The sequence below is a fragment of the Clarias gariepinus genome, chromosome 13, assembly GCF_024256425.1.
Source record: "Clarias gariepinus isolate MV-2021 ecotype Netherlands chromosome 13, CGAR_prim_01v2, whole genome shotgun sequence".
NCBI lineage: Eukaryota > Metazoa > Chordata > Actinopteri > Siluriformes > Clariidae > Clarias > Clarias gariepinus.
Window position 1 is genome coordinate 26,910,130 of NC_071112.1, and position 27,695 is coordinate 26,937,824.

Consider the following 27,695-nt stretch of genomic DNA (forward strand, 5'->3'; position numbering starts at 1 on the left):
CAGAGAGAAATTGCTTCTACTTGGTTACAGTTGCTTACAGTCATTTTTCAAGAGGAAAGGAAAATGTAAATCCTTAGTTGCACACTAAACATAATTCTATATACAGTACAGATATTATACATGTGAGGGAAAAGGAAAAGGTATTGCACAAGTTATATGGGAAAGACAGAGATTGCACTAGAAAGTTGTATGGCCCAAAAGCATTGTTAAATAAATAGTGCACAGGTAAGTTATACGTGTACATCAGAAATTGCACTTGAAACGTGGTATGGCCTAAGAGCATTGGTAGATATGGCAGAAATTGTCCAGATACGTGATAATATTGTATAATTGTTACTAACAGTGTCTCTCTCTATAGTGTCCATGTCACAGAGAAGAGTCGTATAATTTTATGGCCATAGGGAGAAAAGATCTTTTGTGGCGCTCTGTAGAACCCTGGGGGGTAATCAGTCTCTGGCTAAACACTAAATAGTGGGTGGGATTGTTCAAGATGTATCATGTTTTGGACAGAATCCTCCTTCTCGCTACTACCTTCTCAAGCTCAATTCCTAGCCTCAATCCAGCCCTTTTAATTACTTTGTCCAGTCTATTTCTGTCTGACACTTGGTTGTTACAGCCCCAACAGACCACAGCATAAAAAAATTACACTTGCCACAATGGTTTCATAAAACATCCGAAGGATAGTGGCGCAGACATGAAAGGACCTGAGCCTTCTCAGAAAATACAAGCCCTGTCCTTTCTTGTAGATTGCCATTGTGCTATGTGACCAGTTTATTGTCCAGATGACAATGATGAAAGTTATTTGAACCAAGCACTTGACATATTATTACTCGCTGTTCTGTTACCTATTATTTTGTCTTGCCCAAGCTTAATACCCTTGCACATAGCACAAATATGTCATGTTTCTTTCATGTTAATTTGTGAGTAAACCTAATTAGTGGTATTATTATTTCAGGTTGAAGGCCATGTACATGTCTGCCTGCAACAAAGATGAACCCCTTAATTTTTTTTAAACAGTAATTTTATATTTAGTGTGACATTATATGATATTGGTATCCACTGTGTCAGTGGCAAAATATTAGGAAATTGTACAAATGTAATTCACAACAAAATTCTTATCTAATTTTAATATAGAGGAGTTTATGTTTACACTAAGATGTACTTCTTTCGTCATCAGCCAAATGCACTTACTATTCAGTAATTAGAGACTGAACCACAGCTGAGAATTCGAAAAAGGTAGGTCGGATAAACATTAGGTTTTGTCTTAAAATGACTCCAGCGTGTTAAAATTCTCTTATAACGCTTCAGCGTTTCAATTTAGCTTTCCTAATTAATATCTATTGGTGCAGGTTTTGTTTACATTGAACAAGCTGCTTATTAGTATCTTATTTTAAAGTAAATTATTAAATCAGTCACAAAACTGTTCATAACATTGCTTTTTCTCAACATTTAGATTTCAGTTAAGGTGCGGGTTAAACTTCAAGCATATAAATATGTATTATAAAAGATTAATTAAATTCTGTCCAGCCAGTTTTGCGTGATGTTGTGACATAATCTGGCTGGACAGACATACAGACAGAACATTTTCTGAGACTGATTTGGGGTCCTCCAATACACAGCCAAAACCTTTATTTTACTTATATAAAGGAGTATACATGTCGCCCCCTAGCGGCGGCTCCTAACATCGCGCAAGTGTCAGCCATATTATCGCCGAGTCTCCTCCATCTCAGCCACTGTCTCTCTCTCAGCGCCATGCAGCCTCAGCCTGCTGCAGCTCCATCCCCCGGGCCGTGACGCGCACAGGGCGAGAGTTAACTCCAAAATATTTACTCTGGTACAGAAAAAAACAAGAAGAGATCAGGAGTGCATCATGGAGGCTGTTAAAGCGTTTAACGGAGAGGTTTGTTCATTATCTACAGTATGTTTAGAGTTCTAACAGGAGTTCTGGGAGCTAATGCTAAGCGCCGTAGGCCCAGAGAGAGAGCGTTTAGCTAGGGGCTAACTGCATTAATTGATATACTTTACTTCGTTTATTTAAACACAAGAACTCCAGATAGGCTAAAGAACAAAACATGGAAAAACAAATTTCACAATATTAATGTGCAGCGCGGTTTTGCTAACAGAGCTAACGCTAACACAAAAGCCGCTAGCATGTTAGCAATGTTCACTGTGTTCCGTTAATGCACGCGCAGAGACTGTTGTACAACTAGTATATATTCCTATAGTGAATTTAATGTTTAAACTTAAACCAGAACCAAATCGTAGGTAAAGCTATTTTAGTCAAGTTAATTAGCTAGCATGCTTAGGATATGCAGTGTTGGGTTTACACACTGAGAAATTCAACATCAACCTGTTAAACACAGCGTTACCTGTACCGAGCAACACTGATCATTTACTGTACATAATAACACCAGTTTATTTACACCAGTTTATGTGCAAGTGTGTGTATATATATATATATATATATATATATATATATATATATATATAAATATAACCATGACACTCATTGTGATGATTTAAACAACCTGGAAATGAATACAATAAAATAAAAATTTGAAAGCAAGGGGGGGGGGGGTAGGTGGGCTTGCCAGTTGTGATGAGAATGGAACCCGGAAATGAATCATAACATGGAGACATGGGAAACATCTGGATTTTAAAAAATATATATTTATTTTATTATTTGGGGAAAAATTCCGAAGCTCGTCCTATTATCAGTCCATGATATCAGATGAGCAAGCCTGTCCTGCTCTGCAAGAAACCTTGCTTTTCACCCTCATGTCTGTGTTTAGTTTCTGTAGAATTATTTTATTAGTGTGTTCGTGAGGATAGAAGCACATTCAAGCCCTGAGGAGAACTCCAAATCCCCATTTGGATTGTTTTAGTTTATAAGCAGGAGTGTCTAAATAAGTGTTTTACTTGTAATACAATTTGCACTGGAGTAGCAATATTTATTTTTAAAGCATGTTGTAGTTTTTTTTTTATATAAATAATATTATTATTATAAATAAACCTGGGTGTTGGCTTCATTGCACATTTAAGGAAGTGAAAGTGCTTTTAGTTACAATATCTCACTACTAAATTAGTTATCTGCTAAAAACAAATTTATCATTAGAACAGATCATTGGCCTCCACAGTCCCTAGTTGTGGTAGGACTACAGAGGTCCCTAAGTGGATGGATGGATGGAAATGTTAGTGTGTATGTGAATATAAAAATAATGCTTTATACCTGGGTTTGCTGTTTCTCACTTTTCACTATTTTCTTAAGGATTTAATTTATATTCTTGTCCCAACTTAGGAAGTATTTAATATCTGATATGCCATACTGACTGAGTGGATAAATACAGCAAGCATCAGGGGAAATATTATTTTTCCCAAGTGTGAGATGAGATAAAATCACAAACCTGTTTCCATCTCTAAGAGTGCTGAGTTTTTTTGTTGTTGTTAGTTTTTGTTTTTTTTAAAGAAAAGTAGGTCTGTAATTTCCTTAACCTGAGACAGATGGAAAAACAGAAGTTTTTAATTGTTACAGAAACAAAATTGCAGAGTATTTCATATAAAACAGGAAATCTTCACTGGACCCCACGTGTGTGTAATCCCTGTCAGAAAGGGCTAAACTACTACCCACTTATGTCAGGGAACAAGACTGATAAATGTTTGTTAGATGATGATTATTCCATGACCGGAGTCTAACACACACGTTATCCAGCATGCAGGAAACTGAAACACAGTTCAGTAAATGTGCTGCACAATATGCGTAATCAGCTCGTATATATACCTCGTCACTTCAACTGTTAATCTACTTAACGCTAATAAGAAACCATATCAGCTCTAATGTTAGACTGGACATGTGTGCGCGCACACGCGCATGTGTGCAGAAGCAGCAATAACACAAGCAGCGTTGTTCACGCATGTTCACAATACAAAATTTTTGTTTTGGTAACAGAACCATCTTGAATGTCGATTCTTTTCAATACTTCCTGAGAGTCACAGGCATTAGACTGTGGCTGAATAATAATGGGTTATACAAATTTTGATGACAAATTAGATTTCAGTAGAGGCCTAATTAGTTTGTGAGAGACAGTATCTAAAAAGCATTTTGAAACTGATTAGACATGTCACTTCATTTTTTCATGCTGTCAGATTATTCTTAAAATGGAGCTGTAAAAAATGGAGCTTGATAGCAAGAATAGAGTTTTATATGGTGAAAATATAAATTATTTGAGTTAATTTTTTATTTATTTGCAAAAAAATTGTCTACTTTTGGATTATATGAGGCAAAATAAGTTTCTGTTACTTAAGTTTACTCATTTCACCATGTTTCATCACTTATACTTCAATACTATTAAATTTAATACTTAAGTACTGTGAATATCCTACAATGCGAATATTTTTATTCTTTGTAGAATCTCAAACATTCATGCAGTTTGTAAAGGCTCTCTATTTTTTTTACACACAGTCACAAAACTTATTTAGTTTTCTTGATTAGATTAAAGGCTAACTACTGAGATTTTAAGTAACTGAAGATAAAACCTTTTTTGGACTACACTTCATAAACCTTAAATAATAAATTGAAATTGGTTGTTGGAAGTTGGTTGCATTACATTAAAAGTCGTAGACATGTTTCCAAGGCTTTTATTGCGGGCAAGCTGTTAGACTAGTATATGCATGTGTCATGGTTGACTTTTGCCATACCATGTAGCACTTGTGTACTCACTTGCTGCATGCTTATGTACATTTTAACACTACAAAGTCACCACATACCTGTCTATCCCAAGATCACTTAGTCAAGCTATAAAATGTTAAACACACGGATGAGCTTCATCTCTCTTTATACATCACACTGTTTCGCGGTTGCTAGGGTGTGGAGTTTTACACAGTGCCAGGGGAGATGTTATCTGACACCTCTGCAACACATGTAACAACAACAATAATAATATTACTCTAATGATTATAATTTTTATTATTATTATTTAAGTTCCTGATTATATAAACAGGTCTGCTGAGCAGAAACCCAGCAGACCTGGGGTGAGGTAGTATCACAGGCGTTCGGGAGTGGGGGGAGGTTAACAGGTGGAGAACAAGTGCTGTCGGGGCCATGGCAACAAAAAAATGACTCGATCTGCAATTAAATGTCTTGAAATTTCAATGAATGAGGATTATTTTCAGCTACTTATGCTAGTACATGTTTAATGTTTGCTGAAAATGAAGTTTTTAGATTAAGTTTGTGTGTGATGTTTTTCAGCTGTACTCTTTGAATGAATACAAACCTCCAATCTCCAAGGCAAAGATGACCCAGATCACCAAGTCCGCCATTAAAGCCATAAAGGTAAGTATCAAAAGAAATGCATTTGAGGAGGGCCAGTAAGGTTTGCGGTTTCCACTCAGCATCCTGCTAAATAGCAGTCTGATAAAAAAAAGAAAGGTTTAGTTCATGTAAATTAGTATAAATTAACTCCCTTCTTATTTCAGATCTTTGCCACTAAACATCTCCTCATTGTGTTGAAATAAAACCTGTGGTTTTTAGATTATAAGATACATTGGCTTCTAAATGGCATAACAGAATGGCATTACTTTATTTAAAATTACGTGTGGTAAAGCCTCTGATCTGCCTTTTTCTGAAAACTCAAATTAGCTTCAAACCCACTCAATACACATGCTTATACAAGTCTCAAAACACAGCGAGCACTAATGAGTAGAAAAGTAGCTCAGTGTCAAGGTGAGTTTTAAGACTTTTAAGGTGTTGGAGGAGGTTAAACAATGCCGTTTCTTTGTAATCTTAATAGAGTATGAAGTTGAAGTTAGTTTGTATTGTTTAAATGCTGGCCTTGGTTTAAAGTGAGTAAATACATATACATGCACATACTCGTTTTGTGTGTCTCATGACTGGTACTGCACCAGCATGAACAGCCGAAGCGGTACAGCACCATGTGGCACTGCATCAGGTTTAGAGTACACAAACTCAAATCTTATTTCTGTGTGCTTTTCTGGATCCCTCCTAAGAATAAACACACATTTTTAGCTATAGATAGTATTTACATTTTTTAATATGTTAAAGGTTGTTTTTGAAAGGTTGGTGCTGAGCATCGAAAAGCGCAAAGAGGCACAAACATGATGAAAAACTAAAAGAAAGAAAAAAAAAAGTCAATAATTGCTGATTAATAATTTCATTTTTTAAAAATATCACTTTTTTTTTTTAATGTCACACATCACATGTCTACAAAGTATATTTGCATTATTACACACACACACACACACATGTATATATAAACTAATATAATGTTTTTGTAGCTTTTTTTATAAATGTTGTTAATCCTTTATGTAAACACTGAGTTAAAATCCAGATGGAAAACAGAGGAAGCCAAATCAAAGTTTCAAAAGCCAAAATTTGATCCTTTTTTCATGATGTTAGTCAGTATTTGCGGTGGTAGTCTTCAGAACAGGTCGGCATTATTTAATTCTAATTATTTGTCACATGTACTTTATAGCGATAGGCTCGGGATTGTGCAGTACATAACTTTTTTTTTTTTTTTTTTTTTCAGCACAACCTAGGTGATATGCTGAACTGAATTTTATTTTAACCAACTATACACTAAACCTAAAAATGTTTTCAATATGGGTCGTATAGGCAAAGAAATAGCACAGATCTCCTGTTTTTTATGATTGTTTTTGGTTGTTTCTGTGACCAACAACAGCAATAATAGTAGAAACACATGCGCATTTAGTTTTGCATTTTTGTGACATCATTCCTATATTCCGGTAGCATTAATATTTGTTTTAAACGTGATGATAACTTTGGCAGGACTTACTGTGCAAAACAGTCAGTATACTCATACTTTATAGGGCAGCTGGCATCTGCTCCATTTACTGCATCTCAGTGCACCTCTTTGGTACTACCGCTCCTGTACCTGTTTATTCTCCTAGCACGAGAGAAAGCTGTCCGTTATTAGTCTAGACAGATTTTTAAAAAGGGTGTCGCAAACATACTTGGATAGCCGTCAATATATTTGGACGGCACACCCAAGTATACTGTGTGGGGAAACACAGGTCATGTAGCCTCACTGCTTTAAACTCATAGGTAGGGTACAGTTTAGTTAGCATTATTTGATAATGTTAAGTGAACACTGACCGAGTCCGGATGGGATGACTTTACTTAAGAACTTTCAATGCTTGACTCTCTCTATCAATGTCATCTGATGTAGAGGAGGCATGGCTTGGATGGGCAGGGGGTAAGGAAAAAGTCCTTGGCTAAAACTGTATGAGTTTCAAATGCTTACGAGATTAAAAAGAAAAAAGCAAATATCTAACATTAATTAGGAAATATCAAATTACATGTTAAATGTCTTATTTTGTCATCCACTTGCCACATGTTTGTCGGTGAGTGCATTCAGAAACATTTACTGCAAACACAGCACAAGAGCACAGGACTGCGTTTAGTATTCAGAACCAGAGCAGATAGGAGTGTATGTGAGTTCATCACGCTGGGTTCAATAACCAGATGGTTAAATTTGTAATTTATTGTCATCCAAGATTTGTTTTTTTAAATTGCTATTTGTTTTTTAATTGGTATCTTCCAAAGTTTCCTATAGTTTAATTACTTAAAGGTTTTCAGGAAAATAATAAAGAAAGTTGCTTTTCCGCAGCTTAATTATTTGGTACAGTAATTAGTTTTGGTTTCCCAAATTAAAAACATGAGGTAATTGTACAAGAGAATGACAGCAGCATAAGAGGATATTGGATTTTGAATAAACATATCAAAGTAACTCTCAGCATTCTCAGGAAAAAGTAACTAAAATGTGTTGGACCTTTGCAGGTAATCACTGTGGCCCAGTTTACCTGAAATGTTCTTTACTTTTCACAAACAGCTTTGTGTGTTTCTACCACCTGTGATTGCATACTGTCACTTAGTGACAATGTAATGATTTTTTTTCCTAAAAGTAGAGTCAGGAGTGAGTGTTCTTCTGCCAGGTTTGCTCATTGTTGACTGAAGCAGTATAGGGATTATGTGTATTAATTGCCATGTCACATTTCTCCATACTAGTTTGTTCTATGGTGATGATCCTTATAGTATCCAAAAACATCACAGAGGACAGGCTGTGTCTGTGTTAAGGTTGTAAATCAACAAATTGCACTTAACAGGCTGGTGAAGCAGAGAGGTATATGCAGCAAATCTGACACTTCGTGTTTCAGGTGACTTATGATTGATAGCACACAGTGGCAAGGCAGTGTACCTCAAACGGCGGACATGACATTGTGTGTACACTCACCTAAAGGATTATTAGGAACACCTGTTCAATTTCTCATTAATGCAATTATCTCATCAACCAATCACATGGCAGTTGCTTCAATGCATTTAGGGGTGTGGTCCTGGTCAAGACTGAACTTGAAAAACTTCAAACTGAATGTCAGAATGGGGAAGATAGGTGATTTAAGCAATTTTGAGCGTGGCATGTTTGTTGGTGCCAGACGGGCCGGTCTGAGTATTTCAAAATTTGCTCAGTTACTGGGATTTTCATGCACTACCATTTATAGGGTTTACAAAAAATGGTGTGAAAAGGGAAAAACATCCAGTATGCGGCAGTCCTGTGGGCGAAAATGCCTTGTTGTTGCTAGAGGTCAAAGGAGAATGGGCCAACTGATTTAAGCTAATAGAAGAGCAACTAATAACCACTCGTTACAACCGAGGTATGCAGCAAAGCATTTATGAAGCCACAACATGCACAACTTTGAGGCGGATGGGCTACAACAGCAGAAGACCCCACCTGGTACCACTCATGTCCACTACAAATAGGAAAAAGAGGCTACAATTTGCACAAGCTCACCAAAATTGGACAGTTGAAGACTGGAAAAATGTTGCCTGGTCTGATGAGTCTCGATTTCTGTTGAGACATTTAAATGGTAAAATCAAAATTTGGCGTAAACAGATTGAGAACATGGATCCCTCATGCCTTGTTACCACTGTGCAGGCTGGTGGTGGTGGTGTAATGGTGTGGGGGATGTTTTCATGGCACACTTTAGGCCCCTTAGTGCCAATTGGGCATCGTTTAAATGCCATGGGCTACCTGAGCATTGTTTCTGACCATGTCCATCCCTTTATGACCACCATGTACCCATCCTCTGATGGCTACTTCCAACAGGATAATGCACCATGTCACAAAGCTCGATTCGTTTCAAATTGGTTTCTTGAACATGACAAGGAGTTCACTGTACTAAATTGGCCCCCACAGTCACCAGATCTCGTGCCCTGAATGTGCATCCCACAAATCTCCATCAACTGCAAGATGCTATCCTATCAATATGGGGCCAACATTTCTAAAGGATGCCCTTAGCACCTTGTTGAATCAATGCCACGTAGAATTAAGGCAGTTTTGAAGGCGAAAGGTGGTCAAACACCATATTAGTATGGATGTGTGTGTGTGTGTGTGTGTATGTATGTGTATATATACACACACACACACACACAGTGAGGTCAATAAGTATTTGATCACCCTGTGATTTTGCAAGTCCCTTACTTAGAAATCATGGAGGGGTCTACAATTTTCAGCATAGGTGCATTTCCACTGTGAGAGACAGAATCTAAAAAGAAAAATCCAGAAATCACATTGTATGATTTTTGAACAATTTATTTGTGAATTACTGTCAAATAAGTATTTAATCACTTGCTTATCAGCCACTGTGTGTGTGTTTGTATATGTGTGTATGTATATATATATATATATATGAAATATACGAAATATACACACACACTTTTTTTTTTAGAGGTCACCAGATTACAATATGCAGTCAAAAGCAATTTTAATATTTGCCACCATCTAATCTAGTTTAATATGCACCATAATTGTAATATGCCAGTCACCATTCCCCATTTGGGTCGGTGATGAGAGTCTGCTCTGACAAATCATTTGATAAACGTTTGATATAATGCAACTTATGTCAAGAGGTGTCTGTTCTCCTCACACTTGCTGATTCAAGTCTCTATTCTTAAATAGTCAGTAGTAAGTTTTGGGAACATGTTCAGTGAGCAGGAGATTACATTTTGATGTTTATCTGAAATATGACAAGCTTTGTATAATAACATTTTGCAAGAAAAAACTATACTATTGCATGGTCTTTCTTTAAAATAAATCCTAAATAGAAATTGTAATTGTTGAATTCTTTGAGGGTAAAAAGAAATGAAATGACTTGAAAAGTGCTTCTAGAGGAAAAAGAATCAAAAGATTCTTCACACAGTCCTGTTCTTTTATTTTTTACCCCTATTTTTAATTTTTTTTTTAAACTTACGATTGCAACATATTACTTGCACTTTGTGTGATGTCATTAAAGTAAATCTTTTATTAAAAGATGTGCTAAATATTTGTTCTTCAGTGGTGCTTTTGTTACAAAAAAAAAAAAGAAATAGTTAGATGATGCATTGTAAATTATAATTACAATCAATTTATCATCTAATTATTTAAGTTTTTCTTTAAGTAACAAAAGTACCACTGAAGAACGAATATTATATTGTAATAAATACTTTTATAACAATGTAATTAAACACTTCAACCGGTTTGCTTCCCTCCAGTTGTGAGTAAGAACGAAAGACTTGTTAGCAGCTGGTAAACTCAAGCCACGTTATAAGTACGCTATTTGCAAATTGTTTTCAAGTAGCTAAAGGTAACACGTTCATCTGTACCAACAAAACTATTTTGATGTCTACAATTTTTTTCTTCTTCTTTTTTTCTCTAAGGCTTTCCTTTAAACTCGTATGCCACTTTGTTTGACATCATGAAATGTAAAAAGAAATCTAAGGCGTCAGGAAAAAAATTCTTTGGATGTCCACATACATCCACAAAAAAAAATTATATTTGGAGGATTTTAATCCCTGAAATCTGCCGTTCACTTTACAGACTGGGAGGCTAGACTAATAAATTTTCTTAACTATTGTCAAGTTTGTCTTATGGATGTTAGCAGGTTGGTTTAATCATGCAGTGTGTTTCCTGTGAATAACACCTCTTTCCCTTCCCTCAGCAGCTCTCCCAGCACCCCAAAGCACTGAAAGTGAAGCAGGACGATGGGGGAGTGAGAGAGAGGGAGAGAGAGAGAGTTTCAAAGTGATAAGAGAACCTCTAACCAGCTTAGGTAGGAGATGGGCTGTTTTAATAGGACGATGGAACATGAAGAAACCAAATAACTCAAAGCGCTCTGACTTACATGAACAGATGCGAGCACACACACACAGACATACACAGGACGTAATAATGGGACTTTAAGTTCCTGTTTTAAGTTTTACAGATCATCATGGTTTACAGGATAGGAATGATCTAAGCAGTGATTTTGTTCAGCTTGGCCTAGACTATTAAGGTGGTGCTTGATGCAGTGTTGGATCAGTTGTGTACTCTTCAATATGGCGAGATTGTTTTATTCATAGTCAGTTGTTTTTGTATTAAGGTCTTGGTTATAATTCTAATACTTGGTTTATTTTGCAAGTGTTCTTACATGTTTGGACAGATCCGTGTCATGGTTACCCACCTGAAAAGGGATAAAAGCTGTGAACCAGACTTAAATTACATCCTTTAAAGTAAGGATTGACAGAATGCTAGATCTAATGTCTGACAGTCTGACTTCCTGCATTAGAAACTTTGTTAGTCAGAATCTAAGACAAATTGTGATTCTTATTTAACAAACGACAAAGCAAATCAATTGTTAAAGAGCTTGTGGGGCTAAAAAGCCATTTGTAGAACTTTTTTATTTATTGGACCAGAAGACAAAAACAAAAGTTAAACAAAACTTTATGAAATGCACATGTCTAGTATAAGAATCCCTATGGTGAAGGGTGGACACTTCCCAGCTGGGTTCTTTGACCTCAAAACGTTTATGTTTGGGTCACATCTTGTATTTGGGTTGATTCAGGATTAAATAATTTTCTCACTAGCTGCAGTAACATGGCCAATATTACAGTGGTACCTTGGCATGTGAACGTCTTGCTATAAAAACTGAAATTTTCCAAGAATTTTAAATCGGAATAAGAAGCATTTTCGGCAAATTAGCTGAACCGACTGCCGGCTAAGTTATGTCCTGTTAGTAGAAAGCCAAGTGAGTGGGTTTCTGGGTTTCTTTCGCATTTTGTGAAAGATTTAGTGAAGACAAGAGCACCAGCAAGAATGTTATCACGGACAGTAGAAAGAAGAAAAGGGAGCCACTTTCAGCTTAGTTGTTAAAGAAGACAGTACCAAGAAGAATCATAAATTAAGTCTAACGAATAGACGCCGACCTATAGACATTGAAACATGGGACACATGTCTTATAGTCCCACGAGGCTCTACCCCTTTGTTCTCTCCAAATGATGAGAAATAATATTTGCATAACCAGATTTAAATTACCCATGCAAAAGGAGGAATAATATATGAAACAGTCATAATAGTGCTGAATATATATAAAATGTATATAAAATAGACATTCAAATGCATTTACAGCAAAACTAGTGAATATTTACAGTGTTTGCAGAGTTGTTAAGAGAATTAATATAAGAACACTTAAAGGCTAACAAACATGGTTAAGAGAAAATCATGGGAGAGAAACAGACGGAGCAAGAGAGACTCATACATGCAGCATAATCCTATCGTTTATTTTAATTATTATTAGTAGTAGTAATGGTAGCGATAGTATGATTAGGATTAATGCCATGATTATTACTATTCTTATTATTTTTATTATTCTTAGTTTACATCCCTAGTGTCACTTTGTTTGACTGCACAGTTAAATGGGTGTATATATTTTTAATCTACTTATTTCTGTTATTTTCTGACTTGATTCTGAGCTTTGGTAATGAGTAAGCAGGAGTCATCATACACTCTTTGTTCCACTGCTGCATTCCTCATATCATTGTGTGTGTTTTGTTGGAGTCTCTCTTAATCAGGTGTGTTAGCCCCTAAATGTTTTTATAAATATAAATAGTGATGCATAGTTTTTTGTATTATTTAAATGCAAAACCAATTATCTTTCTTTTTCAAGCCTTTTTAAAAACATGGCAGCTATATATTTTCGGAATAAAAATTGTGGTAATTTTTTTTTATCACACTTTATGATGAAATTACCAGAAATTATCAAACCACAAACATTTTAGGTGAACATTTCTATTCATTGTTCTTTAACATGTAAAATATATTACTTGTTAAATCACTTGAACATGCATTACATACATGCATTTTTTTCCCAACAATATCTTTATTTAGTTTTTTTTTAAATATACAGAAATTAGAGTCCTTCCACACCCATAGGAACATCCAAGGCAACTAAATTATTGTATAAGTCAATCAACCTTTCTTGCAAGTAAGACATTTATAAGATGATAGAACAACATTTAGGTGGAAGTACAAAATATGACCTGTAAATAATAACTTGATCAAATAAAAGAACCCCCCCCCCAAAAAAAAAGAAAAATAATAATAAGTTTCTCTATTTTTCGAGAGTTGCTCAACTTAACCTCAATTGTACTGTTTTGTATGGTTCAAAATTTCAAACTCTAATTTATTTAGTTTTGGAAGCTGCAGATGACCGACAACAATTACATCTCATCTGCCTCATTCACAATACTACTAAGATCCACATTTGCCATATATTGCATAAAGGGAACCCAAATGTTTTGAAAAAGTGACAGTTTCCCCTTGACAATGTAAGTAATTTTCTCCATAGGTCAAGTTGTGGACAATTTCTTTATCCAGTTAATGAGTTTTGGTTTACTGGTCTTCCTCCATGAGAGTGCTATGACTCTTTTTGCCAACAGTAGACATAGGTCCATGGTGGTAATTATCTTTCTAGACGTAAGATGTCCATCAGGATATAAACCTAAAATAAATAGTTTAGGGTCAAGATCTAATTGTATACCCAATATAGTATCCAGAGCTTGTTTGATCTCTTTCCAAAACAGTTGTATTTTATTGCATTCCTAGATACAGTGGAAGAATGTCCCTTTCTCCTCTTCACACCTGAAACACAAGTCTGGGATATCACCACCATACTTATTAAGCTTTTCTTGAGTAACATATGTCCTCATTAGCCAATTATATTGCAGTACTGGTAGTTTGTGTTTGTGCCTCAGCACATACCTCCTCCCAGTCTTCGGAGGATAAGTCCTCCTGTAAGTCTTCCCTCCACGCATTAAGTTTCCCTAAGGAAGATTCAGGGGCGCCCTCCACTAATATATTATATAGTTTGGAGATTATTCCCTTTCCAAAGCAATCTTTTTTCATTTCTGTTTCCAATGTGGACAACGGAGGGATTGACGAGCACTGATTTTGAGATGATCTAATAAAGTTTCTCACTTGTAGATAGTCATACATACATTTTTTATTTATTTTTTTGAACATCCAGTTTTCCTATTGACACTAACAAGGCTAATGAACACAACGGAATTCACACCGAGCCCAAAAAAGTTACTGACCTCTATCGAGTTCTATAAAGGTTGTTTACATCTGTGTAGATTCTGTAGCAAATTTCAGCTCAGTAGCATGGGGATATAAATAAGTTTGTTCACTAATTGATACATTTAATAGGTAAATATTGCAGTTTAAATCGCAGTGTGAATATTTACTCATATGTAGCCCTAAGTTGCATCATTCTGTTTAGCGGTTCCAGTCAAGCCATCGGCTTATGTGGACAGATCTAATAAGATGTGCATTTACAAGCTTATAGCGATTAATCAGAATATAACTTTGACATTGACGAAGTAGTTCTGCCCACTGTAAAGTATTTCATCTGCTGAAAATATAACAGAAGTTGTTGTTTTTTCTCACAACATTGAGAAAATTCTGTTCGGTCATTATAAGATGATCAAGACAAAGGCACTTTGGTTCAGACAACAACACCCAACTAAATACGATGTACGAGAAAGTCCATATTAATGAATGAAGATGGCATACTTTTAAAAAAGCTTGTTAAACCATGGGCTTGGGCGGTAACCTGCCTGACGGGATTGCTGATAAATATAAATTGTTTACCCTTGTTTAACATTCACACCTGCGCTTGTAAAAGGATGAGCTCCCTATAAATATGGTTATTAGTTGCTTGTGCTGTTTAATTAGGCTGTTAAATCTGTTCACATAGAGTCTGTGGTTTGGTGGAGAGCTTTTCTTTTAGCTTTAAGAGTCTTCTTGTTACTGAACTAAAAACTGTTTGTGACATGTCTGGCTTTAATGGTACTGTTGGTTATAGGGCATCCAGAAAATACATAATAAACCAATCAGGTGTAATTTGTTCAGTATAGAGAAGACAAACCCCTTCTTGGTAACATGCAATCTTGGGAATAACTTAGCTCCTGTTTTTATTTAACACGTGAAGCAGTGACTATAAAGTGATAAAAAGATTTGTCATTCCTTAATAAAAAATGTTTAATGGTTTATAGATTTCTGTCTAATTAGAGGAATAAAACTCTTGCTGTAGACGTGGTGTTACTGGAAAAAATTTAATTGGACTGGTACTGGCCTTCCATTGATTATTTTTCTGTAACAGCATGTCCCTGAGTTTTTTAATGTTTTTTCATGGTCATAAATATCTCAGAATTTCTTATTGCTAGATTTTACAGTGTGTAACCATCTGTTAAAAGTCCTGAGTGCTGAAATCTTAACTTTTTTTTTTTGGAATGAAATACAGTAAATTTTCTGTGAGATCTATAAAGGTCTCATGCTAAGAGATGAGATTTGTTTGTTATCTTGCAGTTGCTAGTAATCAGGTTTTTATTGATGCATATTAATACATGACGAAGAATTCCATTTTCTTGAATATTTTGTTACATAAATATTGCGATAAATCAGTTTTGCTCCATTTCAGCTGAAGTATTTGCATACAGCACAGGACATTTGTGATTATTAATCAAACACCTTATTTATACCAGGAGTGACTGTGTCACTGCTTCACGTGTTAATGCTTGTGATGCCAAAAGGTGTGCTAAGTTTTAGACACGTCCTAGAAGCAGTTCTTCGCTAGTTCCATGTGATGTAGCTCTCCACTAGACCCTGTTATAAGTGTCTAGTTTATTTCTGACCAACTAAAGTTCAATGCAAGTGCAATGTAAGTAATCGGTGCCAAATTTCTCAATCTTCATTCCAACATTTAGCTCATTCCATCCTACTCAGAATTATAAAAGAAAAGGAATAAGTTAAATTTGTACTGAATATACCATAATTTTGAAAGATACTGACTTGATTTAGCTCAGTAAGACTGCAGAAACTTTGTATGAATTTCTGCTGAACTTGGAGCATTTTTGCAAACATGCATTTTTGCATGGACTGAGAGTGGAATTTGGCCCCGATTACCTGCATTGTACTTGTGTTCTGGGCGACAACCATACATGTTCATGCTCAGTGTGCAGAGCAGAACAATTTATAATGACCCAGACCTTTGCACCTCAACTTTGATATAAACAGTCTTGAAAGACCATGAACTCTCCATTTAACTGCCTCAAACCATCTAAACCTGGCACTCAGCTTAGTTTAAGTCATATTTAAACTACTAAAAAACACTGAAACAGCTGAGCTATGTAAAATAACTATGTAAAATACTGAAACAGCTGAATGCAGAAAGTGCACTGTTCTGTGCTATACAGAATTCACAACAGAGCACACAAACCACTGTGTATACGTAAAAGCTGTTGGTGCTGTGAAGCGCGAGTTAATTATGAACACCTTTTGCTGTAAGTCACACTCTATTCAACTCTATTGTTATAAAGTCACCTTTCCCTATTTTTATGTAAATAAAGGAAATGTACATAAATATATTATTAACAATAATGCATAAAACTAACAAAAGTAACACTTGTGCATTTTGGACACTTAGACAACTACGAAACATGTGTTATTTATTAACAACATTGTTCATGTGTGTTAGTTTATATTATTTTATAATAATTAAAATTATAATTATAAGGTAAATGTAACTGTTTGGTAGTTTGTTATTAAATACATCATTTACAGTGTAGAATTTTTTTGCTGTCAAAGGGTTAATTTATTGCTCAATCTTAACACACTTCCAGTAAACTCCTCTGTAGCTTTCTTTCTGTTTTCAGAGTGTAACAGGTCGAATCAACACGGCCGATTTAATTATCTTATACTTTAGCCCAATTAAAACTGCACATGCCTGTCTGTGATTAGACAGTAGTATATTTTTTACTTTTTAGCATGTGAGTGAGACATTTACCATATGCTGATAAAACTAACACAAATCCATAATTAACTTATGCCATGATGAACGCAACAAGTAAAGAAAATGTAACACCCTTATCTCACCTACGCGGTTTCTCGTGGTGGCCATAAGTATAGTTCAGAGTTTTGGCGTAGTGATTGTTTCCAATCTTTCCTTGCGAAAAATTAAACGTTACAGTAAACGTTTAATTTTGGGCCTGTTCTTGCAGAAGCTTGCAGGCCCTGCGGGACCTCGCTGTGTCTTACCGCGTAGGTGAGAGGGGTGTAACTGATCGATACGTATGCATTAAGCGGACACATAAAGCTTTAAAGTTAGTTATTGGGAACAGGTCGTGTTTTCAATTCATAAAGCTAATGATTGCTGAAATTGCTGAGTGTTGTGATATTGAGAACGCGCAGGAAATACAGTTTGAGCAAACGTCGATTGTGACTTTAATGAAGTAAGTAAGCGTTTAAGCGAACAAAAATTATTTCAGGGTGCAAAACAATTTTTGGCCTGAAAATAACAGCATACTTCCCCAGCTAGTACTAGTAATTACTAGTTAGCTTGTTAGGCTCCACCTACTTGTTACACATAATGTGAGTGACAGCGGAATGCCATAAATAAGAAAGAGAGATGAGAAGTGATTTGAGTTGTACAACTAAATGATTTGCTAATCTCTGGCCTGATGGTAATTTAATAGTGTTATGTGTTGCACTGTTTGAGTCCAACCAGATATATCTGAGATTGTTGTCAAGTGAATGAGTGAATTTATGAATGCCGCATAATCTGAATGCAGGGAAATGCATGCAAGAAGGGGTTTTTAAACATAATAATTTTCTCATTTAAAACACTAAAACATGGAAAACAAAAGAAATGTCCTCTAGGATGAGGGTTAAAAACTGCTGCTCTATGTGCATCTAACATATTTAACAATGTTATGGGTGTTATGGCTTACATGCCATAACACTGGACATTTAAACTGCGGCACTGATTTACAACAGTGCCTCAGTTTAAATATCCAGTTAACATTAACTGCTCAGTTCTAAGGCATGCTTTTATAATTACCATAATTTTATACTTCAAATAATATCTTTTCAGATTTCATCCTAAAGTGAGATTAAATAACCATAATGAACAATAATGAAGGAAAATGCATTTTACATAAAATCACACTTGTAAGAAAGCTTTAATCACAAGAAATATTTCTGCCTTTAATTTTTTTTTTTACATGTTTCAGCGGCTTTAATACTTTTTAGTTTATCATGTTTATCTTTTTAGCTTCACAAACTACCTTAGTTATCAGACCCCTTGCATATTTATTATACCCTTATTTATTTTTAAATAAAATTAAAAAAAACATTAAAGACATAATGTAGCTGAAGAGAAATCGGAACATCTAGACTGAGCTCCACTCCTTTACGTTACAGACCTTTACGTTACCTTAAGACCTGATGTCTGATCTCAGTTATGATTTCTACATTTTCTATTTTTTATCCCCTAAGATAGATAAAGATGAAGTTTACCTTTACCAAAATTAAATCTTTAGATCTATAGATTTCCCAACCCCCCCCAAGGTCTAATGGTTATGTGGGTAGATTCGACATTTGAATTTAAGCCCATTTCCTTATTCCTGCCCATGTTTTTAAAAGCCTTCTCCAGGGTCGTCACTTTTCCAAACATGTTTTCCCAACAGTGTTGGGAGTTAGTTGAGCTACTCCTGACTCTATGTAAGTGTCTAATTGTTAAAACTGATGTTTGTGAGGTGACGGTGTATGAAAACAAGTTACAGGAAACAAAAAACAGGTTAATAGTGTAGCAGTGCTGCTAGCTCATTGTACAAATAGGGTGCAGAAATACATAGCTTTTTTGGAGATCACTAAAAACTACAACATGGTTCTAAATAGGCATCATACAGCTCAATTCTTTTTTCTTTTTTTTTTTAAATCAAGAATCTTTAAGTTTTTTTTTTCCTTTTTCTTTTTTTACATTGTCATCTGTATTTAAAGTAAAGTCTATAATGTAATATAATTAACAATAATATCTATGCAGGTGTAACAAGACTTCCCAGAGTGACTGTTTTGTACTGTGCTATTTTGGGGGATTGCGCAGACTTAAAAGTTTACTGTAAAGTTATTTTTGACTAGTTGTCTTGACTATAAATTTATTATAAACTTTATAACCAAGTTATAGTGTGTCAGTCCAGCTGTTTCACTTGAATCTAGTGGCAATTATGGAATTAATCCAAACAGGGACCAGGTCACAGGAAAGTCAAATGCTGTGGGTATCCTTGCTTTTTTTTTTTGCAATTTGAGCCTTTTTATTGTACACACATCCTCCACTTATAAAATTACTTACTGAGAGATTTTTATTTATTTATTTATTTTATTTTTTTGATTTTTTTTTTTTTTTTTGGTCTACCATCCTGTCACAGTTTTGTTAATTAACTCGAGGTGTTGTTGCGTTAACACTGCTATTTTTAATGAGGTGTGATTGGCAAATTTAACAGCTTTAATTTCCAGTCTGAGTTAAAAAAGAAAATAAATAAAAAGCTGTTCATTACCTTAAAGTAAAATTCTAAAAAAAAAAAAAAGTCACTCTTTTGGAGTCAACTCTGAAACTGCAGGAATGTTTTTGGTCTGCATTGGTCAGAACCTACCAAAAGTAATCCAAGGAAGGGAAACTGGCGACAGTCAAGTCGAGGCTCATGGCTGGTCCGTGTAATGCTCCTGTAGATCAAATTGTTGAAAAGATTAATGCTGGTTGTGATACAAAGGTGTCGGAACACACAGTGCGTCGCTGTTAAGGTGGCGGGGGACCTACTGTATTTGATATTATGCAGGTGGACATAATGTTATGGCTGCCGATGCAGTGTATAATGTGCAACATTTCAATAAGAATTATTAAGCCCACTTTGGTCACAGGAATCACTTTCTTTCATGGTGACCCTGTAAAGATCTTGCGAATATGCTAACATGGCATACTTTTTAACAATTTGAGCGAGACCTTCAGCAGCTTTCAAACACCAGAGGTGGCAGAACCCTTTTTAACAAAGTCTGGAGCTTGATCGTTTCATTCTTGTGCCCGAGCTTACTGTGTTTATTCAATGAAATATCAAAATTCTGGCAAGATGTTGTAAAGGCATATATGTATTTTTAAGACATGAACAAGGCATTATTTCTTTTATCACTGACATTGCACATCTAGTAATAGACTAAGCTCCACGCAGATCAGCTCCATGTAGTTGGTCAGTATTGTAACTCAATTTTCTGTAGTGTGCAGGGGGATTTTATAAAAATGAGTTTGTTCAGTACTCTATAATGTGTTTACTGACTTAATTAAATGTTATTTGAAAGTGACCGGTTGTGAAACTTAACACATCAAATTTAGAAGAAATGTGTTATTATTAAGGGGAAACAAATCTCCTGTTTGCGTTTATGCTAAAATTCACCTGTGCTCAGAAACTCTTACTTGTAGGACTACAACCTTTTTTTCCTGAAGTTTTTATGTTTAACAGTTGTGATCGTCTGTCTTTTAAACTTCCTGAGGCAAAATGAGTAAACGGCTCCATCTGCATAAACTTTATTGCAATTTAAAACATATTCATAATTAAGATATAAGCAAGGTTTAATGTCTCATGCTTAAATTTCACTTTCTTAATGATATTAAAAAATTTATTCATAAAAAATTGCTCTTTTGTTTATTATTTTGGGTTAGCATTTTTCTCTCAGACAGGACGTTATTGTACTGCTTGATGTATAGAGATTACAGACTTGTATCTTGTTAAATCAGTGGTGAGCTATTTAAAATCATTAATAAAGCAGTTATTATGGCAGTAATTTTTCACATCAAAGCTGAGGAAGTTTTTGTCTTGTTACATCACTATGTTGATGGAATCCACCGCAAGTGATGCATTTGAGCCATCGTTGAACCCAATTCTAAAATCCTCTTTAAAAAATCTTCTTTGTCATAGTTGATGCTCTCCTACTGCACTACAGAATGTTTACAGAGATAAAAACAATTTGCAGAGATGGATGAATTTTTAAGGAGGGGGAACAAGCAATAAAGACAAAATGCAGTGAGCGACGATTAATTGCGACAAAGGGAATCTTCAAAAAGGAGTCAGGATTTTGATTCAATGATATAAAAGTTGTGCCCACCGTTACATTGCTTTCAGTCTAGCCCTTGTGTAATTTTTGAAACAATTGGAGTTGGAGGTTTTCTTACAATGTAATCAGGGCTTTCATGTTAAGTGTTCTAGATAATTTTTTATGTATGCTGGGGGAATAAAAATTTTGCTTGTTTATTTATTTTTTTTATTTTTTTCAGTTCTACAAACATGTGGTCCAAAGTGTGGAGAAGTTCATTCAGAAGGTCAGCGAGTTTACAAAACATAGAAATCCAAAAATATTTTGGCATTAAAACTTGTTTATCCCTGACTCTTAACAGTTAAGTTTTTTTTTGTTACAATGTTTTGTAGTGCAAGCCTGAGTACAAGGTCCCTGGTCTGTACGTCATCGACTCAATCGTGCGTCAGTCGCGGCACCAGTTTGGCCAGGAAAAGGATGTGTTTGCTCCACGCTTCAGCAAGAACATCATCAGCACCTTCCAGAACCTCTACAGATGTCCTTCTGATGATAAGGTACACTCTCCTCCCTACCATTATAAAAGTCCCTTGGTTTTCTCCAATTTTATTATTGCTGTTCTTATTTTGACCACACGCTTGTAGCTTTCATTGTGTTAATGTTGCAGATGCCCTGGTACCAGTGCCTGGCTGTGTCCTAAGATACAATGTGTGAAATGTGAACAGATCTTTTGGGATTGCCCCATGTCTGAAGCACATTATTTAAACACGCCTGCTGTTGCTTGTGTTTGACCCTTGAAAATGCTTTGCATGTAGAATGCCGTATCTAATCATTCTAATTAGAAAAGAAGTACATGTTATTAGGCAGAAAATCTACTCCTTGGGCTCTTTGTGGTTCTTCATTCCCATGGCAACTGCTCCTAAACAATAACAGCATCGCAATATTACATTTAAATATCATATTTTTAAAAATAAGAAAATTCGGATTATGTTTAAAAAAAAATCAAAAACACATTTGTAAAGGACGATTATCTTTTTGTTTTGGTTATCTTTTCTGAGGTGAAATATATAACACCGTTGCCAGTTTGTGTTTATCAAATGTAAGAAATGGTGTATTTTTACCTCAACGTTTGTCGCTTGAGTGTCAGGACACAGTTGCTGTCAGGCAAACAAAACATAGACTTTGTTCGAATCAGAGATGGTTAACAGGACAAGAGAGATGAACAGAAAGTTAGCACATCAAATTAAATTTATTGTCACTAGCTGATAATAAACTTGGAGAGGATAGAACACACACAGGTTCACTTCATCTGAATATCGTTGCAAGTGTGAGAAGATTATCACAGTGTTGGATAAATTTTCGATAATGGTGTCCATGTCGATGGATAACTAATTAGTAAAGGAGGACTTTTTTCTTGTTTCAGAGCAAGATTGTCCGGGTCCTCAACTTGTGGCAGAAGAACAGCGTGTTCAAAAGTGACATCATCCAGCCCTTACTGGACATGGCAGCGGGACTCCCTCCCCCGAGTGTCACACCCGTCCCTGCCAGCACCGCTGTTCCGGTCAACAATGTCACTCCGGGTCAGACACTCCATCTCACACACACAGTACTATGCATGTGAAGAAATGCTGTAAAGAATATATATTATTAGAACTAATCAAATAAAGTATTTTATAACATCTTCTGTAAACAGCACTAAACAGTCAGTGTTTGCCTTGGTTCCCCGTGTTCTTTATACGGTGTTGACCATTGACGTGTTTGCTGACATACCAACCATTTATTGTAATTTAAAATAACTTTTAGTTGGGAAATTGAAGATGTAATCTAATTTTGTTGATGTTATCCAGAAATTTAAAAAAAGTAACAAAATACATCTTGTGCACTTACAACAAAACAAAACAATGCATCAATTCATTAAACCTATATTTCAAGCAGAGACATTTTATTTTATCCTCTCATGTACATCTTGTTTTAGCAGATCTACTTTCATATATTATTTTCTCTTGACCTCTGCTGCCACCTACTGGTTACAAATGAAAACCTCTGCCTGTTGGACATTCCTTTCTAATACTTTTATATAACCTTTTTTTTGTCTCAAGGGTTAGCTTTGTAAATTTCAGTGACAATCGATTTGATTTGAGTTTATTTCTTTGTTTTTTCCCTTTTTTTTATATAAACACGTTATGTGTAGTGTTCATTTTACAAATTGTAGAAGCATCGTAAACTATGTAAATTACCACAAAACATTGTTATACTCTACTAAACACATAATTAATTTGATAAGGTTTCTGTTTTGTGATTTAATTATTATTTTTTTTTTTTGTCTAACAGGCACTCCTGCAACTCCGGCCACTCCAGCCAACATCATGCCCAGTTTACCGGACTGGGCCTCTCAGATCTCCAACTCTGACACCATGGCAGCGGTAGCACAGATCCTACAGAGCCCGCAAGGGCAGCAGGTCAGCCCGTGGCTTATTTTCTAACTCTTATAACTCTAACTCTTATATATGGTAGGGAGGGTAAATTGTTGTTTTGAGTCAGTAAGAATGAGCCTCTGAATCTTTGAGTTGAGTCACAAGCTTGTTTGCTTGGCAGAGATACAGAGAGCTGTTTGACTGTGCAATTAATTGGAGTGGAATCTAATAGGGTGTGGGAGGGGTTTCCAAAAACTCTTGGCTGCGAGTCATAAAATCTGCTCCCATCTGCTGTTTAGCGCTGTGCAGTATCTTCAGTGTTTGTCTTTAAATAGAAAAAATGTAATCAATTAACCCAGTAATCGAAGTGTTTGCAAAATTTACATAAAAGGACATGTGAGCACATATGGTCTAAATACTTTTATTTAAATTTTATAGTGTATTTAGAGCTTAATGTAACTTAAAATATTGCTTTGTGAAAGAGGCCACGAACCCAAGCCTATTACATCAAGAAGATGTGGAGATGGCAGCAGATGGAGCCGTATTACATGTTAGAGGAGTGATGATCATTTGTGCCTGTTAATCTTATCCTCCCCCAACAGATGGCTTTTCAAATTTGAATCAGCCATTTAAACGCAGCAACTTAAAGCGTTGCTGTATCAGAAAGACACTGAAATACCAGGCTGTGCAGTGATCAATACACTGATGTTAGGACGATTTTTGTACACTCTATGTTGCAGTTGCAGCAGCTGGTACAGAGTCTGCAAATGCAGCAGCAAAAGCCTCAGCCGTCTCTCCTGCAGGCGCTGGACGCCGGTCTGGTGGTCCAGCTGCAGGCCCTGACTGCTCAGCTTACAGCAGCCGCTGCAGCCAACACACTCAACCCACTCGAGCAGAGAGTCTCCTCCTTCAATAAGGTAAAGAATAATAGAATAATTCCGTACAATAATTGAGTTCAATCCCATTTTATTCGTGTAGTGCTTTCAATAACAGTTATAGTTGCAAAGCAGCTCTACAAACACAGTTTTGACATTGTCCTGTTCTCTTGCAGAAACTCTTGGGACAGTTTGACTTTGGCGCAGAGTCTGAACCCATCGAGGATTCTAAAAAGGACACGGCAACACCTCAGTTGTATGTAATACCTTTCGTTTGTTAATGATTTCAGTTGTCCTTTGAGGTGCCTAATTATACCTCATAGGACATTTCATCACCTCTGTGGGAATCTGTGATAGGATGGAAGGAGAAGGGCGATTGCAGGAATTAACAGGTTGTTCCCTCTTTTTCAGGCCTATGGTTTCAGAGTCCATTAACAACTCGCTCTTTCATCAGTTGGCTGAGCAACTCCAGCAGCAGAACCTTGAACAGTTTCAGAAACAAATCTTAGAGCACCATCAGCAGAAGGTAAAGGAGACCTAGGAGAAACTACTTCTGTACACTGTTTTTAATGTAACGTGAAAGTAAAGCCTCATTCTTAGAAATCGGTTATTGGGTAAGGAGACTGATTTTTATTTATTCATTTTTCTTCATTTTCCTTCCTGTATTGCTTCAGTCCATGGCCATGGAGAGCCAGGAGAGCATCTTTGGTCCTGAGAACTCGGTGCCTCCAGCCCAGAGCAACATCCAACCACAACTCCAAGAACAAGAACCCAAACTGGATGATTCTATTGACAACCAACAACAGGTATGACCACATACCAGATGCACCAAAAGCATTTTACTGCTACAGTTTAGAAGATAAAAAGGGGGGGGGGCATTTTGAATAGTTTTGGATTTTTGGGATCTTCAGATTTTTATGTAGAACTTCTAGTAACTCTAGTGACTTTTACATGCATTTCAACCTCATGTGACGCACATTACTAATCTTTTCATTTTTTTAAGGAGAAAATTGTTCACAGCTTAACCAAAAATGGTTTTGTGTTTGATCCAGGACATGGACCTGGATGAGGGACAGGACACTGTAGATGAGGATATGTTTGAGGCAGAGGAGAAGAAAACCAGTGGTACTCGTTCCAGATCACACTCTCGGTCTCGCTCCAGGTTAGACAGGCATTAAAGTAAAAAACTTTGAAAACACAGAAAGCACCTTTATCTCAGAGTCTTAAAGCTAAGCCCTTGTCACTTCTGATTGCAGATCCCCCAAGAGAAGGAGGTCAAGGTCACGATCAGGGTCTCGGAAACGCAAACACCGGAAACGGTCACGCTCGCGCTCCAGAGACCGAAAGAGAAAATCTTCTCGTTCGTACTCCAGCGAACGACGAGCACGGGAGAGAGAAAAGGAGCGGCAGAAGAAAGGCCTTCCTCCGATCCGCTCAAAATTTCTCAGTGGTACGCAAAGGACTAATGTTCTATTTGGGGAAAAAAATTATAATATAATTAAATGGTATAGCCGGTAAAAAAAGTTTAAGTTTGTAGCTTTTGTTATTATTCCTATTTGTTTCCCTTTTCAGTGTGTAGCACCACGTTGTGGGTGGGCCAGGTGGACAAGAAGGCCACACAGCAAGACCTTACGAATCTTTTCGAAGAGTTTGGCCAGATTGAATCCATCAATGTAATTTCTACTTTCATTTGCCTGTTTTCTATCTCCCGATAATAATAAAAGATGTCATTCTGGATTTACATTTGTGAATCTTGGAAATTCCTTGACATCCAGAAGTCATTAAAGTTGTTCTTTACTAACGTTTTCATTTTGTGTGTGTGTGTGTTAGATGATTCCTCCAAGAGGATGTGCTTATATCTGCATGGTGCATCGACAGGACGCTTACCGCGCACGGCAGAAATTGAGCACTGGCTCGTATAAAATTGGTTCCAAGGTTATAAAGGTTTGTAATTTTTTCCTGTTCCACTTTTACCAGTCTTTATGGCAGGGAGCTGTTTCAGTTTCAATTCTGATTAGTCAGCAGATGTTGACTGTGATGAGTACTGTCTTATGTTTGTTCGGGTGTGTGTAGATTGCTTGGGCCCTTAACAAGGGGGTGAAACAGGAATACAAACAGTTCTGGGATGTGGATCTAGGGGTGACCTACATCCCCTGGGAGAAGGTCAAACTGGACGACCTAGACGGCTTTGCAGAAGGGGGCATGATTGACCAGGAAACGGTCAACAGTGGTGAGAAAATATACATTAGAAATGGAGCTGTGTAGCAGTTATGGTGAGATGTTTCCTTCTAACTCTGCTCTGTTCACTTTGGTAGAATGGGAAGCTCAGAAGAACACAGAGGCGCCTAAGGAACCCCAGGTTCAGCCGGTGGCTGCTGAGAGCAGTGCAGCAAGCACCTCACAAAACGAGACCTTCACACAGCCAATCACCATGATGCCCGTGCAGGTACGTGAGGTTCTACTGGATTTCTGTTTGTTATTCCTCTCTCAGTATACTTAGCACAGTACAAACAATATTTGTGTTTTCCTAAGATCCCGGTGCCACAGACTGTCCCTGCTGTCAGCCTGGTCCCATCCACTTTTCCGGTCACCATGACAATGCCCCCTCCAGGCTTCGGTCCCCCACCTCACTTTCTCAGGGCTGGATTTAACACTACACAGCCTCCTCCAGGTACAACTGTTTCCATGGGTCCCCACTGAATCAACTTGTTGAGCATTAAGCTTGATTTATTAATGACTGTGTTTATCTTCAGGTTTCATGGCCGCTTCCGGGGTTACCCAATCTGCCGTCGGAGCCGGTCTCACCTCAGCACAAACATGTAGGTCCATCCTCAAATGAAATCTCTCTAGGGTGCTTTTTAAAGCATAGTATGTAATTGGGTCCGATTTGTTTGCTGACAGCTCTGGTACAACCGACTCAAGATGGCAACAAGGACTCGACGTTTGGATCGATGCTCCCTCCGACGAGCACTATCCCAGCAAGCTTCATGCCCTCGGGAATGCCTGGGGCAGTGTTCAATCACGTGGGAGCGCAAGCACAGCAAAACAGCACTGAGAAGACGATTGCATCTGCAGAGAGTGTAGACACACCTAATGAAATAACACTACAAGGTCAGAGTTCCATGAGTTTTCGCTTATTATTATGACAAAATGAGACAAGCTAAGGA

General features: G+C 36.6%; 1 protein-coding gene across 1 annotated transcript in view; it reads left to right on the plus strand.

Annotated features, from left to right (window-relative positions):
* The first annotated feature begins 1,726 nt into the window (after positions 1-1,726).
* The window catches only part of scaf8 (SR-related CTD-associated factor 8), a 28,272-nt gene continuing 2,303 nt past the window's right edge, over positions 1,727-27,695 (plus strand). The window contains exons 1-19 of the mRNA XM_053509895.1: positions 1,727-1,900; positions 5,246-5,329; positions 21,484-21,528; positions 21,635-21,796; positions 22,663-22,819; positions 23,571-23,698; positions 24,394-24,570; positions 24,705-24,784; positions 24,940-25,054; positions 25,203-25,334; positions 25,581-25,690; positions 25,785-25,978; positions 26,101-26,201; positions 26,359-26,472; positions 26,602-26,758; positions 26,844-26,974; positions 27,061-27,199; positions 27,282-27,347; positions 27,430-27,639. Coding sequence (XP_053365870.1) covers positions 1,871-1,900; positions 5,246-5,329; positions 21,484-21,528; positions 21,635-21,796; positions 22,663-22,819; positions 23,571-23,698; positions 24,394-24,570; positions 24,705-24,784; positions 24,940-25,054; positions 25,203-25,334; positions 25,581-25,690; positions 25,785-25,978; positions 26,101-26,201; positions 26,359-26,472; positions 26,602-26,758; positions 26,844-26,974; positions 27,061-27,199; positions 27,282-27,347; positions 27,430-27,639 — 2,332 coding nt within the window. The 5' untranslated portion in view covers positions 1,727-1,870. The remainder of the gene's footprint in view (positions 1,901-5,245; positions 5,330-21,483; positions 21,529-21,634; positions 21,797-22,662; positions 22,820-23,570; positions 23,699-24,393; positions 24,571-24,704; positions 24,785-24,939; positions 25,055-25,202; positions 25,335-25,580; positions 25,691-25,784; positions 25,979-26,100; positions 26,202-26,358; positions 26,473-26,601; positions 26,759-26,843; positions 26,975-27,060; positions 27,200-27,281; positions 27,348-27,429; positions 27,640-27,695) is intronic.